General features: G+C 38.3%; 1 protein-coding gene across 2 annotated transcripts in view; it reads left to right on the top strand.

Moving 5' to 3' along the window:
* Window positions 1-14,967, top strand: part of GTF2E2 (general transcription factor IIE subunit 2) — a 47,450-nt gene extending 32,483 nt beyond the window's left edge. For both annotated transcript variants that reach the window (XM_081046787.1, XM_081046786.1), the window contains 3 exons: window positions 2,187-2,280; window positions 12,819-12,934; window positions 14,200-14,967. In XM_081046787.1, coding sequence (XP_080902913.1) covers window positions 2,187-2,280; window positions 12,819-12,934; window positions 14,200-14,319 — 330 coding nt within the window. In that variant the 3' untranslated portion in view covers window positions 14,320-14,967. The remainder of the gene's footprint in view (window positions 1-2,186; window positions 2,281-12,818; window positions 12,935-14,199) is intronic.
* The last annotated feature ends 1,647 nt before the right edge of the window (window positions 14,968-16,614 follow it).

Below are 16,614 nucleotides of genomic sequence, written 5' to 3'. Positions count from 1 at the left end.
TGTTAATCTGAGGAACCAGAGGCATTAACACACGAAAGCATTGATGACTAATCTGGCTGTTTTGAATTCCTAAAGGGGCTATCAATAAGTCATCCAGATTCCATTGCCAGTTTCAATTTGGAACTCCCTGGGAAAGGCTGCAAGTCCCTAGTCTTCACAGTTACTAATGGTTGATGCTACCTGTGGAGTAAAACTTGCTCCTTTCACTCCTCTACCTCTTGGTAATTTAGTTGCATATATTAGACCTTTTGGTATTTTCCCACGAGTCCCTGAGGCTGGCTTTGTTTACTTCTGTTTTGTTTTGTTCTACTGATCTGTTGTCAAGTCCACTGACTTCTTCTTTACCTCCAATTTGTTAAGCCTAGTGGTGAATTTTTTATTTTAGAGATTGTATTTTTCAGTTGTAGACTTTTCATTCACTTTCATGATTTGTTTCTTTGCTGAGTTTTTGTTTCATTCATTACAAGAAAATTTTCCATTTTACCCTTAAATATAATTTCTTGTAACTGTTTTAACATCTTCTGATTTCAACTGCTGGGTCATGTTGGGCCTGGTCTGTACCAATTCTTCTTGTCTCTTAAGTATGGGTCATGTTTTCCTGTTTCTTAATATACCTAGTAAGTTTCTGCTGCATATTTAACATTAGAAATTATATGTGTAAAGACTCGGGATTCTATTATACTTCTCCAAAGAGTGGTTTTAAGTAGGCATTTATCTTAGCTATACTCAAACTCCAAACTTTGTCTTCTCTGTAGTGGGTGGCATATGATAAATCCGTTTCGTTCTCTTAGCTTTTTTACTTTTTAAAAAATGTCCACAGTTTATAGTAGTTTTCTATGAAAGGCTTGGTCCCTGTAGGAACTATACGTCCATTTCTAGAAGCCGGAACCCGGAACCCTTTTATGATTTTTAACTTAAAAGTGTCTAAACTTAAACAAAATAACAAAAAAGAATGAAAGAACTAAAAAAAACAAAATGTCTAAACTTAACCCACACAAATGTTGCAAATAATACGTAAACAAAGTTTATAAATTGTGCACTTTATAGCTTGTTGGAATGTAGAACTACTGAATCCTAGCTAATAGTTGAGGTGCTAGGTACATTTCCTGCTCCATTCTTTTTTTCCTATTCTGATAGGGACCAGTATTATTACTGTGCAGTAGGCTTTTCATTACATTCTAAAGTAGAACAGTGGTGTAAACTGCTAGTTGCTTATTCTATTTTAAATGATTTTGTGATGTAAAATTACTGTGACACCCTTATCTTTAGTGGCAAATGGCAAAGGTCCTTATACAATATTGCTTATGAAGTCCTTCCTTCCTGTTGAATAACTAACTTGATAAAAATACCTTGTTTCCTTTATGTCCTTAAAAATATGCTGTTCACTTGTTGAATTTTAAGTTTGAGATTATTCATCTGTGGTGTTGTCGTCTAAACAGTCATAGTTTAAGACTTTATTTCTCTGATGAATTTCACTGGCATCATTAGCGTCTTAAGAGTGCTGCTTTTAGGCTTTGTGCATTCTTGTTCTCATTCATTAATAATAGTGAAATATCTTCTGTTGGTTTTCTTGTTGCTCTGAGGAATAGAAAATAAAAAATTCTGAATTGTCAGCTGTGATTAAGAAAGCTGAAAGCCAGCCAGGACTCTTTAGTCTTTTATACCTTGAAAGATGATGCAATACTTAGGGCATTGCAATAAGAAAACTGAAGTTTGGCTGTTTACCTCACAACCTAGGAGATTTAATCATTCTTCCATTTTCTTATTTTAGCTTTTTAAAACATAATTGGAAATAATTGATGAGTGATGATGAGCAAGTAGCAAAATATTTCAAGGTAGAGAAAAAGTAAAACCAGTAAGAGCCTACAATTTTTATTAGATCAATAAAAGGGTCCAGTGGACCCAAATCATAATTGCTACATATATTGAATTTTATTCTGTTTTAAAAAAATAAGTAAATTTCCTTTCTGTATTTTGGAAAGCCTTTAAAAGTAAAAGTCTTGAAATACCAATCCTTAAAAATAGTCGGAATTGCTCAAAAAAGAAACTCAAGAATTAAAATTGGGTTTGTGGACCCTAATGGTATGTTGAGGGTTAAAAGAAATGGGAATCCTTTGTTGTAAAATAAATTGGGGGAAAGCTGGGGTAATTTGGAGTTAACTGAAAAAAATTTCTTTATCTTTAAGGCTTTAGGGGACCAGATACTATTTGTAAATCGTCCTGATAAGAAGAAAATTCTTTTCTTCAATGACAAGAGCTGTCAGTTTTCTGTGGATGAAGGTAAGTCTTTCTATATAAATACTTTCTTTAATTTGCAAATATGTTACAAATTTAGGTTGACAAAATTTATAACATTCATATTACAATTATAATTTAAATTTTATAATAATGTCTTTATAGCATTATCATCTCTTAGAACAGAGCTAATAACTCCTACATTGAACATTGATTCTCAGAATGGAATTTGGAATATGTAATTTGAAAAATTTTAGGTTAATTGTTCTTACAATCATGGTACAGCAGTTTATAACTTCTTAGGCTTATATCTCAGTTGTACAAAAAAGTTTATTTCTTTATTGTTTTATAAATATTAGTTTATATCTTGACATTACTTTTTTATGTTTTCTATCGCTTTGTTGAAGTTTTCCCTGAGATCATTGAGCATCCTTATAACCAGTGTTTTGAACTCTGTGTCTGGTAGATTGCTTGTCTCCATTGTGTTTAGTTCTTTTTTTGAAGTTTTGTTCTGTCATTTGGGACGTATTTCTTTGTCTCCTCATTTTGGCTGCCTCCCTGTGTTTGTTTGTATGTATTAGGTAGGGCTGCTATGTCTCTCGGTCTGAGTAGCGTGAGTGGCCTTATGTAGTAGGTGTGCTGTGGGGCTCAGTAGCGCAGTCTCCCTGATCACCTGAGGCAGGTGCTATGGCTGTGTGCCCTCCTGTTGTAGTTGAGCCTTGATTCCTGTTGTCACATCAGTGGGAGGGATTGACCCTCAGGCTAATTGATTTTAGGACTGGCCATGTCTGCAGTGGAGGAGCTGTTGTGTAGGGGCTGACCCTACAGAGTAGGATTTGCTTTAGCAGGAGTCTGGTGTCTGGCCTTTGGGTGTGTCATTTGTGGAGGTGGTTGGGTGGTGCTCTGGCGTGGTCTGAAGCTGGCCACTGGATGTGTTGGTTTGGGGGCCTTTTGGGAGGGGCTCTGTTGCAGGCCCAGGTCAGCCGTTACCTATGCCCTGCCCGGGGCACTTGGTATGAGCTACACAGTGATCTGCACTTTTTATTATAGTTGTGCTGGGCTTGGAGGTGCCTGGGAGAGGCTGGGCTGTGGACTGAGGCTCGCTTTGAGAGTGCTGGGCTTGGGGCTGTTTAACAAAAGGTATGGGGCATGCTGAAGCCAGCTGCTGCTTGTTTGGGGTTTGTGAACTTTTGAGAGATTTTAGAAAAGTTGCAGCATGAGCAAAGACAGACTATTTGTACAGATAAGCCACTGGAAGCTGCTTGGGTGGGCCTGCAAGTTGGGTAGGGTGGAGTCTCAGGGAATCAACAGGGGAGGGCGAATGGTGTTAGCCAGGTTGATGGAGACTTAGATGTGGCGCCCGCCTGTGCATGTGTGCAGGCTGGGTTGGGGACGGGCTTGTGAAAGGAACAAGGTGTCTTTGAAGCACTTCTGTCTGGGAGAAAGCTGCCCCTCCAGCATCCTCCCTTACAATTCAGTTCCTCCTTGTATGTCCCTGGTGCCCCAACACTGGAGTTCAGACTGAGTCCATCAATGAATAAGTCTGTGTGGGGGCCCTTTAAGGGGAATGCCTGGGATTCCTGCAGCGCTCTGTCTCAGTCACAATCCCCGCTGGTTCTCAGCCAGAAACTGGGGGGACTTCCCTTCCCGCCAGTGAAATCCTGGGCTGTGGAGCCTGGTGTGGGCCTGGGACCCCTCACTCCTCATGGAGGACCTCCACAGTCAAGATATTGCTCCTGATTTTTAACCATCACGTGTAGGTGTGGGAGCAGGCCATTCCATGTCTCTGCCCCTCCTACAAGTTTCGACATGGCGTGTTCAGTATGTCCTTGGTTATAGGACTTACGTTCAGATAGACTTCAGGCAACTCTCAATGGTGGTGGCTCTGTAGTTGTAATTTTGATGTGGTCCTGGGAGGAGGCCAGCACAGCGTTTGCCTATTCTGCCATCTTGACTGGAAGCTTAAACAACATTCAAAGTATTTTCTTTGGCTATGTCCTTCTTTTACGTTTTCTGTCTTGTGAATCAATTTTGGTAATTTGTGTTTTCCTATAAAATTACTCCTTTTTTATTTTCAAGTTTAATAAACTGTATAATTTTGCAGAGTATGTCCTAGAAGTTGTTTATTTTTTTCCTGTTATTTTCCCTTTTTATTGATAACTTTTTGTATTTGGGTTTTCTGCCATATTTCTTTGTTATGCTAGCTATTGGTTTATTTTACTTGCTATATGTTTTTGTTTTAAAAGAAAATATAATCTATCAGATCACCCTTTACATAGTCATTTTTTTCACTTCTTGATTTGAGCAATGATGGAGCAAACATTAAAATCTCCTTTGTGAATTTTGCCAGTATTTTCTGTAGATACTGCTTTATATATTTTGCTGCAGTGGTTTTAGTTTATAAATGTTCTTGACAGACAGTTTAAGGATTGTATTTATAATCATTATAAAATATCCCTGTTGGTCATATTAATTTGACTGATATATTTTTGCCCATTCTTTTATTTTATACCTTTGTTTTAGATATTTCTTTTGTAAATGGCATATGATTGGTTTTAACTTTTTAAATCAGTTCTGGGTGTCATTTTTATTTACTATATTGTATGATGTGTTTTCCCCATTATTTGGAAATTGTATGATTTTGGTGGGGGCTCTTCTATATAAATGTGTATATGTATATATAAAAAGTGGTTCTCTATGTCTTTCAGTAATTTGCTTAAACTTCTAGTTATTAGTTTACCAACTTCATTCTCTTCTTTTTATTCCATAGTTGTCACTTTCTGGGATTTTTTATACTGTCTATTTATTCATGGATCCATTTATTCAACAAATATTTGTTTGCAAAATTATTTTAAATGCTATATACATATGGTAAAGATATTAAGCAAAACCAGCAAGTCATTGAATGAGAAGGTATTCTAGTTACCCACTTCTGTGTAACAACTCACCCCAAATTTAGTGGCTTGAAACAACTTATTCGTATTTGTCTTGGTTCCATGTTTGGGTTCAACTGAGCAATTCTTACTTGATGTCTCTAAATGTGTTTGAAGTAAATGGCAGCTGGGGCTGAAGGTTCAGCTGGACTTGATGTCCAGAACGGCAGGCAGTTGGTAACTGCTGGCTGAGAGCTTGGTTGGGCTTGGATGGGCATGTTACTCTGACTTCTCCATGTGTCACTGGCTTCTCACAGAAGAGTGGCTGCTTTCTGAGAGGGAGTGTCAAGAGTGAGCATTCTAAGATACTAGATTACCAGTTTATAGTAAAAGGACATGCCTCAGGGACAGCCAGATGGAAGGGACACATAAGACAAAGTATGGTATGTGGGAAGGGAGGTGAGGCTTCCGTGCTCTGTTGGAGCACGTCCTCCCCACAACTACCAACCCGGAAGCTCCAACATTAATATTGATTGATCTGCTGTTATATGCCTCACTCATTTTGCTAAATGTAGGGGCTTGTAAGAAACATCCAAACCTGTAGAGAATTTTTATAAGAATTTATTCCAGCCAAAAAGGATATGCATGGAAGCAGGTTCCCAACAGACTGAGATAAAATGCTTCCAAGAAATGACAGTTTGCAGCTTCTTTTATGCATTTGAAATTAAGGGAGATGGCATGAAGGTGAGAGAAAGCAAGGCAGGCCTTGGATTACAGGATAGTTAATAAGATTGTGTGTGCTCTTGAAATTGATCACACTTCAGAAGGAAGGATCTGAAAGAATCCTCACACTTTAGAAGAAGGAAGGGTCTGAAAAAGACATTTCTAAGGTGTGTTAACGTAGATACACAGAAACAATGGACGGGGCTTGCTTGAGGCAAAGATAAGCCTTTTATTGAAAGAAGTAACATGGCTACCCACCATGACCTGCCCAGTTATGAATTTATGATCAGATCACCCCATGAGGTTACTTTCCATAGAACCCCATTTTGGTCCACAATGTGGTAGCTACACATGGACTGACACAGGTGTGATGCAATGGCCATTTATGTATCATAATTGATGTTTTTCTTAAGTGAGAAAGAATTCTTCGTAAAGATCTGAAAAACATGAAGTGCAGCTTTTCTGTGATTTGCAAAGGTTAATCATATTATATTCTATATATAGTAGACAGTGTATAATTCTGTAGGAAATCCAGTGTGTATTAAACCGATATAAAAATAATTTGTTTATATATGTAAAACTGTTGGCTTCTAGGCTCAGTTTATTATTGTAAATTGATATGTTTCATTAATTTCTACACTTCCCAGGGTTTTTCAGCCTTGGCAGTATTGATATTTGAAGGTGGATAATATTTTTGGTGTCGAGGTTGTCACTGTACACTCTGGGATGTTTAGCAGCACCCCCAGTAGCATACGTTCCCCCACATTATGACAATCAAAAATGTCTCCAGACATTACCAAATTGCCTGGGTTGAGAATTATATTTAAGGTACAGTTTATGTTTATAAAATAGAGAAAAATTAAAATACATTGTCTTTAAACTTCTTTTCATGCATTCTTGTATTAAGCACATTCATTGATATAAGGGATATCAAAGTGAGTAGATTTCTGTCCTTCAGCTTACAGGCTGAGGAAGGAATGACATGGGAACACATAGTGCAACATGTCGCATATTGTCATTATGATGTTCATACAGTACTTAAGGCCCTGGGGGGCACCGGCGGGGTAAGGCCCTGTTCTTTTAGTTGAAAGTGTCGGTGTTGCATAAGTCACTCATTTAAGAAAACTGAGTTTTTGTTAATGGTGTGAAGTATGTGTGTTTCCAGTGAAGACCCGTTGAAAATTGATACGTCTTAATATTTGTCTTTCTGTTTTTTTGTATCTTCTCAAAATGCTGTCTTGAATGTATTGGTAAAGATTTTTGTTTTGGCCCACTAGGTGGCAGTCTTAGCTATAAAGAAGAAACCTTACCCCAGAGTAAGCTTTCAGTTACTGAAGATTCATCCTTTGTTCTATCTGTAATAGAAGGAAATGCCCTAAAATGAGATATAGCACAAGTAAGAGAGTTTATTGTGTAGTAATTTAAAAAATCAAATAGATAAGTGAACAAAGTAGTTGTAGCTAGGTGGGCATCTTATTTCACAAAGGCATTTGGTATTTCCTTAAATCAGGATCATATTCATTTAGAGGCAGTATAAATGCAGTGATCAAGAGAATGGTCTGAGTAGTCAAACTGTAGATTTAAATCTTAGCTCTGCTCCTTACCAACTTAGGCAGGATCCTTAACCCTTCTCTGTCTGAGATTCCTCCTCTATACAATAGGTAACTTCCAGGGGAGTTCTCAAAAAGCCCCCCTCATGCCGCCATTTCTGCGACGTCACTCTCCTCACTTATAAAATAGAAATAGTGGTATCTGTATCTCATGGTCCTTGTAAGGATTAAATGAATTAATATAAATAAAAGTGCTTAGAGTTTGGAACAGAACCTGGCACATAGTAAGAATAAAAGTAATGTTAGCTATTAGTAGCATTGAAAATATAAAATAGTACCAAAATACTAAGTATTTTAATCTTATCTGGTTACTTATATTTATTTATCTGGTTTTCGACTCAGTGGATCTGTAGTTTTGTACTTGGTTAGACAGACAGCAAAGAAACATCCAGTTTAGCCTTCTGGACACATTTGCATTGATCTTTTGCAGTTACATAAAGTTTGTTGGTGTTCCTGGTAATAAATTCGATGACCTGATTTTTCTCCCACTGTTTATAACTTATTCTTTTCTTCCTGGAAGGCTAAACAATTTCAACTTTATACTTAGAATTCAGGACTTCTCCCAGTAGCTACTTTCCTGGTGCTTTGATGCTGATTTAGGTCATTATTTTTTAATGGTTATGATATTCCATTTTATGGATGTACTTAAAAAAATTTGTTCTGGTATTCCACAGATAGAAACTCAGTTTTTTTTTGTCTTATAATTTCTGTGTGCTTTTATAAATAGTGCTCAGTTCTTGAACATAAATATATGCCCAGTTGCCCAATTATCTCCTTATTATAGTTTTCTTTAAGTAGATTGCTGGGTCAAACATAAGGCAGATTTTTAAAATTTTGAACAGCTTGCCTATTACCCATCGTAAAATTTGAACCAATTCTTTGGACCAGTTTAACTCTTCACGGTAGTATATGAGAAGGTACCCATTTCTTTACCCTCACCAGTTTTTAGTTGATTTTGTCAGCCTCAAAGAGAATAAAGATTATTTAATTTGTATTTTTTTGCAATGATTTTATAGAATTAAAGAAAACCAGGTTATTTCTCTTAGTACCTCTGTCAGCTGAGCATTTTCTTTCCCCACATACATTAAAAAGTCATGGAATCCTGTGAGAGTCTGTCTTAGGCCCTGCCTTCTAGTGTTCATTGTAAGTATTTTTGCAGTTGTAATACATTTACATAGTGGATGTAATTTTTAAACATTACAACGATATTGAGCTAAGGAAAGACAGGGATTGAAAAATCTTATTGAAAAAAAATAAAGACAATGAAGAGTTCTTATTCAGGGATTTTCTTTTTGAAAATAGTTCCAGTTCTTTTAGCAAAAGGAATTAAATTTTGTTTTTAATATACTTGCAATTCCATTGTGCCATGAAAATTTATAGTGTTGTATATGTATATTTTTGGTGGTACATTAATGTACAGATTATCTTTCCAGAGCATTGCTGTCACCAATCTAGTAGGTATTATTGCCTTTGTGATTGTGTCATAAGAGGCCTGAAATATAGAAACTCTGTACCTAGCAAGTAGAAAGTGAAACTAGTTTCAATTTTCAAGGAACTGAATTTTGCAGTGGTAACAGAGGCTTGATAAAAAGTGTATTGAATAAAATTTACCATTGGGTAAAAGGTGTTTTTATCATGTGCACTTTTATTCTCTTTGCTATTTTTGTTATACAGAGAGAATCATACAGCTTAATTGATATACAGTTATGTAATACGTACTCATTGTATATTAATGAATACAATTTGTACATGTGGCTAGAATTTAACAAGTCATGGTTAAAATCCCAAAACTGTTCTTTTGTTTATGACATACTTCCTTCAATAGCTATGGTAAATTTGATGTGTGAAATTCTGGTTATGATACACATTTTTAAACAATTTTATGTACTTTCTTGGAGTTAGAGAAATGTTTTTATTGCTGACTTGGAAGTTTGACCTGAAGCTATTTCTCTCATATGTCCCCACAGGGAACAGAGCTACTCACATTAATCACATTGTTCTTAAAGTTTGGCTAAAAAATAGATAGATGGCGACTTCTAGCTTTCACTTAGAATGGAAAAGCTGGAGAAAGCTTTGTTCCCACCCTTACAGTAAATAACAGTAAACCCTAGACAACTGCGAATTTATAGTTTTCTTGTATCTATCAGAGAGCTGAGGTTGCAGGGCCACCACCTGTCCCAGAATCTGAGGAAAGGCAGCTCCCTCTAAGAAAAGATGAGATGGAAGCTGTTTACCTGGGACAGACAGAATGAATACCTCGCAGAAGAATTCAGTTGAATTTTTCAATGAACTGCTAAAGGCTTAGTGTGGTCTGGCAAGAGAATATAGAATGCCTGAGGGCTACAGACACTAGCAAATTTGTACCCATCTCCACAGACGTCACTGGCTGCTTATGATAAAGGTAGAAACTAGGGTGGGAGGGGGTACTGCACTCATTGGGTAGGTCTGGAGGAGGGGAACAGTAGTAGACGCTTCAGGAAACACATGAAGCTTTGTCGAAATCTTTCTCCTTACCTCTCTCCTATAAGATAAAAGTCTTAAATTGCTGTGGGAAGGGAACAGAAAGGAAACCTTGTACTGCCAAGAAAGGGGCAGGAATATGTGCTGGGTCCAGAACTTTAGCAAAGGGGGCAGAGCAGGAACACTGAGAAGGCCACTCCCCCAGACACCAAAGAACACAGTGCTTGCCTAAGGCAGAGGTTTAATCAGAATATCAGAGAACTCCCACCCCCTGCCAGGCTAACAGATATGGATTATCAGGTAACAGTAGAATGCCTAGAAGTCCAAGAGCTTGGAGGCTGACAGACCATCTTAGGTCTAACTTAAAGGGAAGACCTAAAGCCACAGGTTGAGTGGACATTGAGAAAACTCTGGCAAACAAGCCTCTATCCTAAGCACAGGTATGGCTAGAGGAATTTGAAGTCTGTGGTGCGCTGTGGGTAATCATAGCAGCAACAAATTCCAAACCAAGCTCATGTCCTGACTCTAGAGTGATCCCTCCTCCACACATTAAAGGCCTAGCAGAAGGAACGGCATGCCCATATCCAGGCACAAAAGCTATTTACCTCAGTCTCATCTGTCCTACAAGAGGATACCCTGCTTTCAAACAAATTCTGAGGCTTAAAAAGAAACAAGGAAAAGCAATGCACTTTTGAGACAAGGGAATTAATAGAGCTGAATTCTTAGGAGACAGATATTGGAACTATGAGACATGGAATTTAAAATAACTAATTAATATGTTAAGCCCTCTAGTAGGAAAGACAGACAACATGCTTTATCAGGTAGGATATTTCAGCAGCGAGATAAACATTATAAGAAAATCAAATGAACATTCTAAAAATGAAAAGCACAGTAACAAACAAAGAAGATCTTCAATAAATTCATCAGTAAACTTGGCATAACCAAGGAACGAATCTTTAAACTTGAAGATAGGCTAATACAAATTATCTAAACTGAAATGCGAAGGAAAAGAAAACCGTGAAAAAATAAAACAGACTATCATTTAGCTTTGAGATAATATCAGATGGTCTGAATGTGTAATTAAAATCTCAGGAGAAGAGGAAGAGAATGGGACAGAAGAAATAATGGCCAAGAATTTTCAAAAATTGACAGACAACAAAACAAAGATCTTAGAAGCACAGAGAACACGAGGCAAGATAATCCCAAAAAACAAACAAATGATGGAAAAACACCTAGGCGTATTATATTCACACTGCTGAAAAATGAAGATGAAGAGAAAATACTGAAGTTAGTCAGAGGGAAAAAGCTCATTATAAAGGAAAAAATAATTGTAGCAGACTTCTCATTTGAATACGTGCAAACCGAAAGACAGTGCAATGACATCTTTAAAAGGACAAAAGGGAAAAACTTTTCAACTCAAAATTCTGTACCCAGCAAAAATAGACTTTCAAAACTGAAGGAAAACCACTCTTTCAGAGGACTACTCTCAGCATCACAGAAACTGAGAGAATGCATTGTCATCAGATGTGCACTACCAGAAATACTAAGGAAGTTCTTCAGGCAGAAGGAATGTGATACTAGAAAGTAACCTGATCTATACAAACAAGAGAGTGTGCTGTAAATGGAATAAATAAAGGTAAATATAAAATTCATGTTTTTCTGGCAGCTCAGTTAGCTAGAGCACAGTGCTCATAACACCAACGTCGCTGGTTTGATTCCCACATGGGCCAGTGAGCTGTGCCCTCCACAACTGGATTGAAAATAACGACTTGACTTGGAGCTGATGGGTCCTGGAAAAACACACTGTTCTCCAATATTCCCCCCAATTAAATAACAAATAAATAAATAAATAAATAAATAAATAAATAAATAAATAAAATTCATGTTTTTCTAATTTAAAAATGTTAAATTTTTAAAAACTTTCTTAATTGCTCTGAAAGATAGCTGACTAAAGCAAAAATATTAGAAATGTATTTTGTGTTTACAGCATATGCAGTAGTAAAATTTAGAACAATAGCTCAGAGGTCAGGAGGGAGTATACTATTAGGACATTTTTACACTGCTTGTGAACTGGGATCATTTACTTGAAGCTAGAACAACATGGGAACTAGGTGCGCCAGTACCTTACACAGTTGAAAAGCCGAGTGTAATTTTTGACTCTCCCAAAACTTAACTACTAATAGCTTATTGTTGACTGGAAGTCTTACCGATAACACAAGCAGTCAATTAACACATTTTTATGTCGCATGTTATATAAAGTATTCTTACAATAAAGTAAGCCAGAGAAAAGAAAATGTTATTAAAATCAAAAGGTTCATCTGTGAGTTTTTTCAAATTGTCACAAATCTTCCAATTTTCCCAATATATTTTCTGGAAGAAAAAAAAAAAATCCATGTATAGTGGACCCGTGCAGTTCAAACACCTGTTGTTCAAGGGTCAACTGTAAACTGTTATAGCTGCTCGCTCCAGTGTAAAACTTTGGTTCCCCATCTCCCTATGTGTTTCTTTTTACCTGTAGGAGAGGAAATGGAGTATTCTGTGCTCAGGGGAGATAAGCAGGAATTTGAACTGTTTCAATGGAGATAACTGATGTTTGGAATAAAAGGAGAGTGTCAGCTGCCTTTCTTCCCCAGGCAAGCAGGGAGGCCTTGAGCACGTGGCCCTTTCTTGATTAGGCTAGAAATAGAATCCTACTGATCTGCTGTGTAATTATGCAGTTTATGTTTCCAGGCCCTTCTGCTGCTGCTCAGGGTCCAGTATTTGAATGTCATTGTCTTACTTCCTTTGTTTTTATAATGAAATCTCAGGTGTGCTAATGTAGACCAGAGGGGACAATATTGAAGCCTGGATTTCTATCACTGAGAGGCTATAGCTTGTAAACATCTGTTGTAAAATAACTACTGTCTTGCCGGCACAGAGTTTCAGAAACTGTGGAGGAGTGTCACTGTGGATTCAATGGATGAGGAGAAAATTGAAGAATATCTGAAGCGACAGGGTATTTCTTCCATGCAGGAATCCGGACCAAAGAAAGTGGTATGTAATCGCTAGAAAAAAATGTAATCCTCTGTTCCTTGAACTGTTAGCCTGCCTCCTATTCTGCTCCCCGAAGTTTTTCTGTGTCCTAATCCATTGATCTTGGTCAGCTGCAAACTAGATCATGTGTGTTTTTTTGAGGGCCAGTGGATCTCTTTGTCCTCAAGTGCTGCTCCCCAGGCATGTGCAGTTTTCCCCATCAGCCCTCCACCCCTGTCCTGGCAGTGTCGACTCTTTAGCTCCAGCCATACCGAATGTTTTCCAGTGCCCACATATTAGCCTCCCAGTCTCCAACCAGGCACCTGCTTCCTCATCTTGGCCGCTATGGCTTTAGTCGTGCTCCTCCCCTTTGCTCCGGTGAGCCCAGTGGTCTCAGTGTCTGGTCGTCCCTAGCCCTGATCACACTGAATTGTCCTTGTTGATTTTCAGATCCCTTAGGAATCAGTTCTTTAGTCTTTGTAGCCCCAAATCCTGCTCAGGTGAGGGATTTGTAATGGAATGAGGACTTGTGAATTGCCTCGTACCAGCTCATCAACTGTGTTAGTCCAAGAACAAAGCCCAGATGAGGGATAATTCACCCGCACTATAGCTTCTGGCTGCTTGTACCTGTCTCCCTCTTTTCCTCGTCCACCATTAGGCTGTGTAGCTTGCTTTCTTTGTGACTGTTCGGGTGTGTGCATGCACGTGCAATGAATTCTTAGGACTCCTTAAAAGGGAAGATTTATTGCCAGTAATTTCCATGAATTAGTGTAATTGCAGCACTTCATGGTTTCCTGTCATTGTTTAGCTTGTTGGTTTCATCGTGTGGCATTACTATTTCAGGTATACTGAAAAGAATAGAGAATGGTAATAACAAATCTTCATGTTCTCATTCACTACCCAATTTTGCCATATCTCTGTTTCGCCCTGTTTACAGCGGATCTTTTTCTGTTGGTAATGATGGATGTATTTGTAAAGCAGATAATAGTGATGAAAATCAAAGAGCTTTACTGCTTCTCTTTATCCTCTTAGTGCCTAGAATAGTTCTGGTCAGTTGTTGTGCCAGCCCATTCCGGATGGGGGCACGCATGTCATAACACAAAGCACTGGGCCTCCCTGCGGCTGCGAGTGTGCTGTGGTTGGTGTGTGTGAGGCCGGGCCACGAAGCAGAAAAGCAGGTCACACACCCCGCATCTCTCTGCTGCTGGTTTCTGGGCACCGTTAGTACATCCTGCCCCATCATCCCTCCGAGGAGCTACTGTTTCTGTTTTTACCTTTCCCTGTAGGCCCCTATTCAGAGAAGGAAAAAGCCTGCCTCGCAGAAAAAGCGCCGGTTTAAGACTCACAATGAACACATGGCTGGAGTGCTGAAGGACTACTCTGACGTTGCTCCCGGCAAACAGTGAGCACTTCGGGACGTGAGCACAGAGCTGCCATGTCCAATTCCGGACCTTTCGTACTGATACTGGCATCTGAAGACGGACTCTTCCCACCCTGCTTCTTAGGACTGAGGAGAGGAGCAGTTCAGTTTACAGAACAAGTGCAAATTACCAAACTCAAAGCTTATTTTAATGGAATAGGCTAATGAGAAATGTGATGTCCCTGTTAACCTGCTGTTACTTCTTGGGCGAAAGGCACTTAGCATGGCCTGCAGGTGTCTGCTATTTATCACTACTTCTAAGTGGTTCCTGGTTCCATTTTTCCTCTCATTACTTTAGAACAAGTTTGCAGATAGTCTTGAATGTAATACTTGTTTATTCCAAAGAACATATTTATAATAAAATCATTGTCAAAGGAACTCGAAGATGTTAGTGAATTCAGTTTGTTTCTTTTTGTTCTTCGCGACAGCAGTTGGCAGCTCCGGTTTTTAACTCCCATGGGTGTGTGTTTGGGGCACTGTTGGAGACTCTAAATATGCTGTGTTGCTGAGCATATGGATTTCACAGTCGGAACACAAAGTATTGCCTCTTGTTAGTAAATGCAGCAAATAAAAATACACTATATTTGATTTTTAATGTTTTCTTTTAAAACAATAAATCAATATTTAGCCTCCTGGATTTTGCAAGTCATGGCCTCATGGCATCAAGGATGGTAGAGTCTTCTTGCCAACTTAAATATCAGCTTTGCATCCCAATGCTCACAGGGCTCTTCTGGTGTAGGATTCCTTTATCTCCCCATCACTGGCCAAGCTCATTAGAGCCATTATCAAATACATGGGTTGTTAGGAGTCGTGATGACCTACGGGAAATCTTTGTGGTCATTGCAGCCTTCTGTGGCAGACTCTCTGTTTTCCTTACCGTGGTACCGTCTGTGGTGGTTCTTTGGGTTGATCATGACAGTCCTCATATCACAAGTCGAAATTGGAGTGGATTATAAAAACATGGCTTGGTGTTCTCAAACATGGTGTAATGGTGGAAGCAACCAAAGTGTCCTTCGAAAGATGAGTGGATAAAAAGGATGTGTATATACACAGTGGAATACCACTCTGCCATAAGAAAAGACGAAATACTGTCATTTGCAACAACATGGATGGATCTCGGGATTATTATGCTAAATGAAATAAGTCAGACAGAAAACATCAAGAACCATATGACTTCACTCATATGTGGGATATAACACTGAAAACAGCAAAGGAACAAGACAAACAAAGGAACAAAAACTCATAGACACAGACAATAGTTTAGTGGTTACCAGAGGGTAAGGGAAGGGGAGGTAGAAAAGGGTGAAGGGGATCAAATATATGGTGACGGAAGGCGATTCCTGTCTTTTTTCCAGTTTTATTGAGACATAATTGATCTACAGCACTGTATCAGTTTAAGTGTACAGCATAATGATTTGACTTACACATATCATGAAATGATTCCTATAAGTTTAGTTAACATCTATCATCTCATGTAAATACAAAATTGTTCTCTGTGTGACATGAAATCTTAGGATTTACTCTAACAACTTTCATACATACCATACAGCAGTGTTAACTACAATCATCATGTTGTACGTTATATCCCTTGTACTTATGTTGTAACTGCTAATTTGTACCTTTTGACCACCTTCATCCAGTTTTCCCTCCGCACCATTACTCACCTCTGATAACCACAAATTTGATCTCTTTTCAATGAGTTTGGTGTTTTGTTTTTTTCTTAGATTTCACATGTAAGTAAAATCATACAGCATTTGTCTCTCTGACTTATTTCGCTTAGCATAATGCTCTCAGGGTCCATCCATGTTGCAAATGACAAGATTTCTTTTTATGGCTAAATAATATTCCATTGTGTATATATACATCTTTATCCATTCATCTGTTGATGGACACTCAGGTGTTTCATGTCTTGACTATTGTAAATAATGCTGCTACGAACATGGACGTGCAGGTATTTGTTCAACATAGTGTTTTCATTTCCTTTGGATATATTCCCAGAAGTGGAATTGCTAGATCATAGAGTGCTTCTACTTTTAATTTTCTGAGGAAGCTCATTACTGTTTTCCACAGTGGCCGTACGAGTTTACGGTCCCACCAACAGTGCACAAGGGTTCCCTTTTCCTCCACGTCCTCACCAGCACTTGTTTTTCTCTTTTTGATACTAACCATTTGAACAGGCGGGAGGGGATAGCTCATTATAGTTTTGATTTGCGTATCCCTAATGATTGGTGATGTTGAGCATCTTTTCATGCATCTGTTGGCCGTTTGTATGTCTCTTCTG

The sequence above is a fragment of the Rhinolophus hipposideros genome, assembly GCF_964194185.1.
Source record: "Rhinolophus hipposideros genome assembly, chromosome: 4".
NCBI classification, from domain to species: domain Eukaryota; kingdom Metazoa; phylum Chordata; class Mammalia; order Chiroptera; family Rhinolophidae; genus Rhinolophus; species Rhinolophus hipposideros.
The sequence above is the reverse complement of the archived record's forward strand: the minus strand, read 5'-3'. Positions and strand labels throughout refer to the sequence as shown.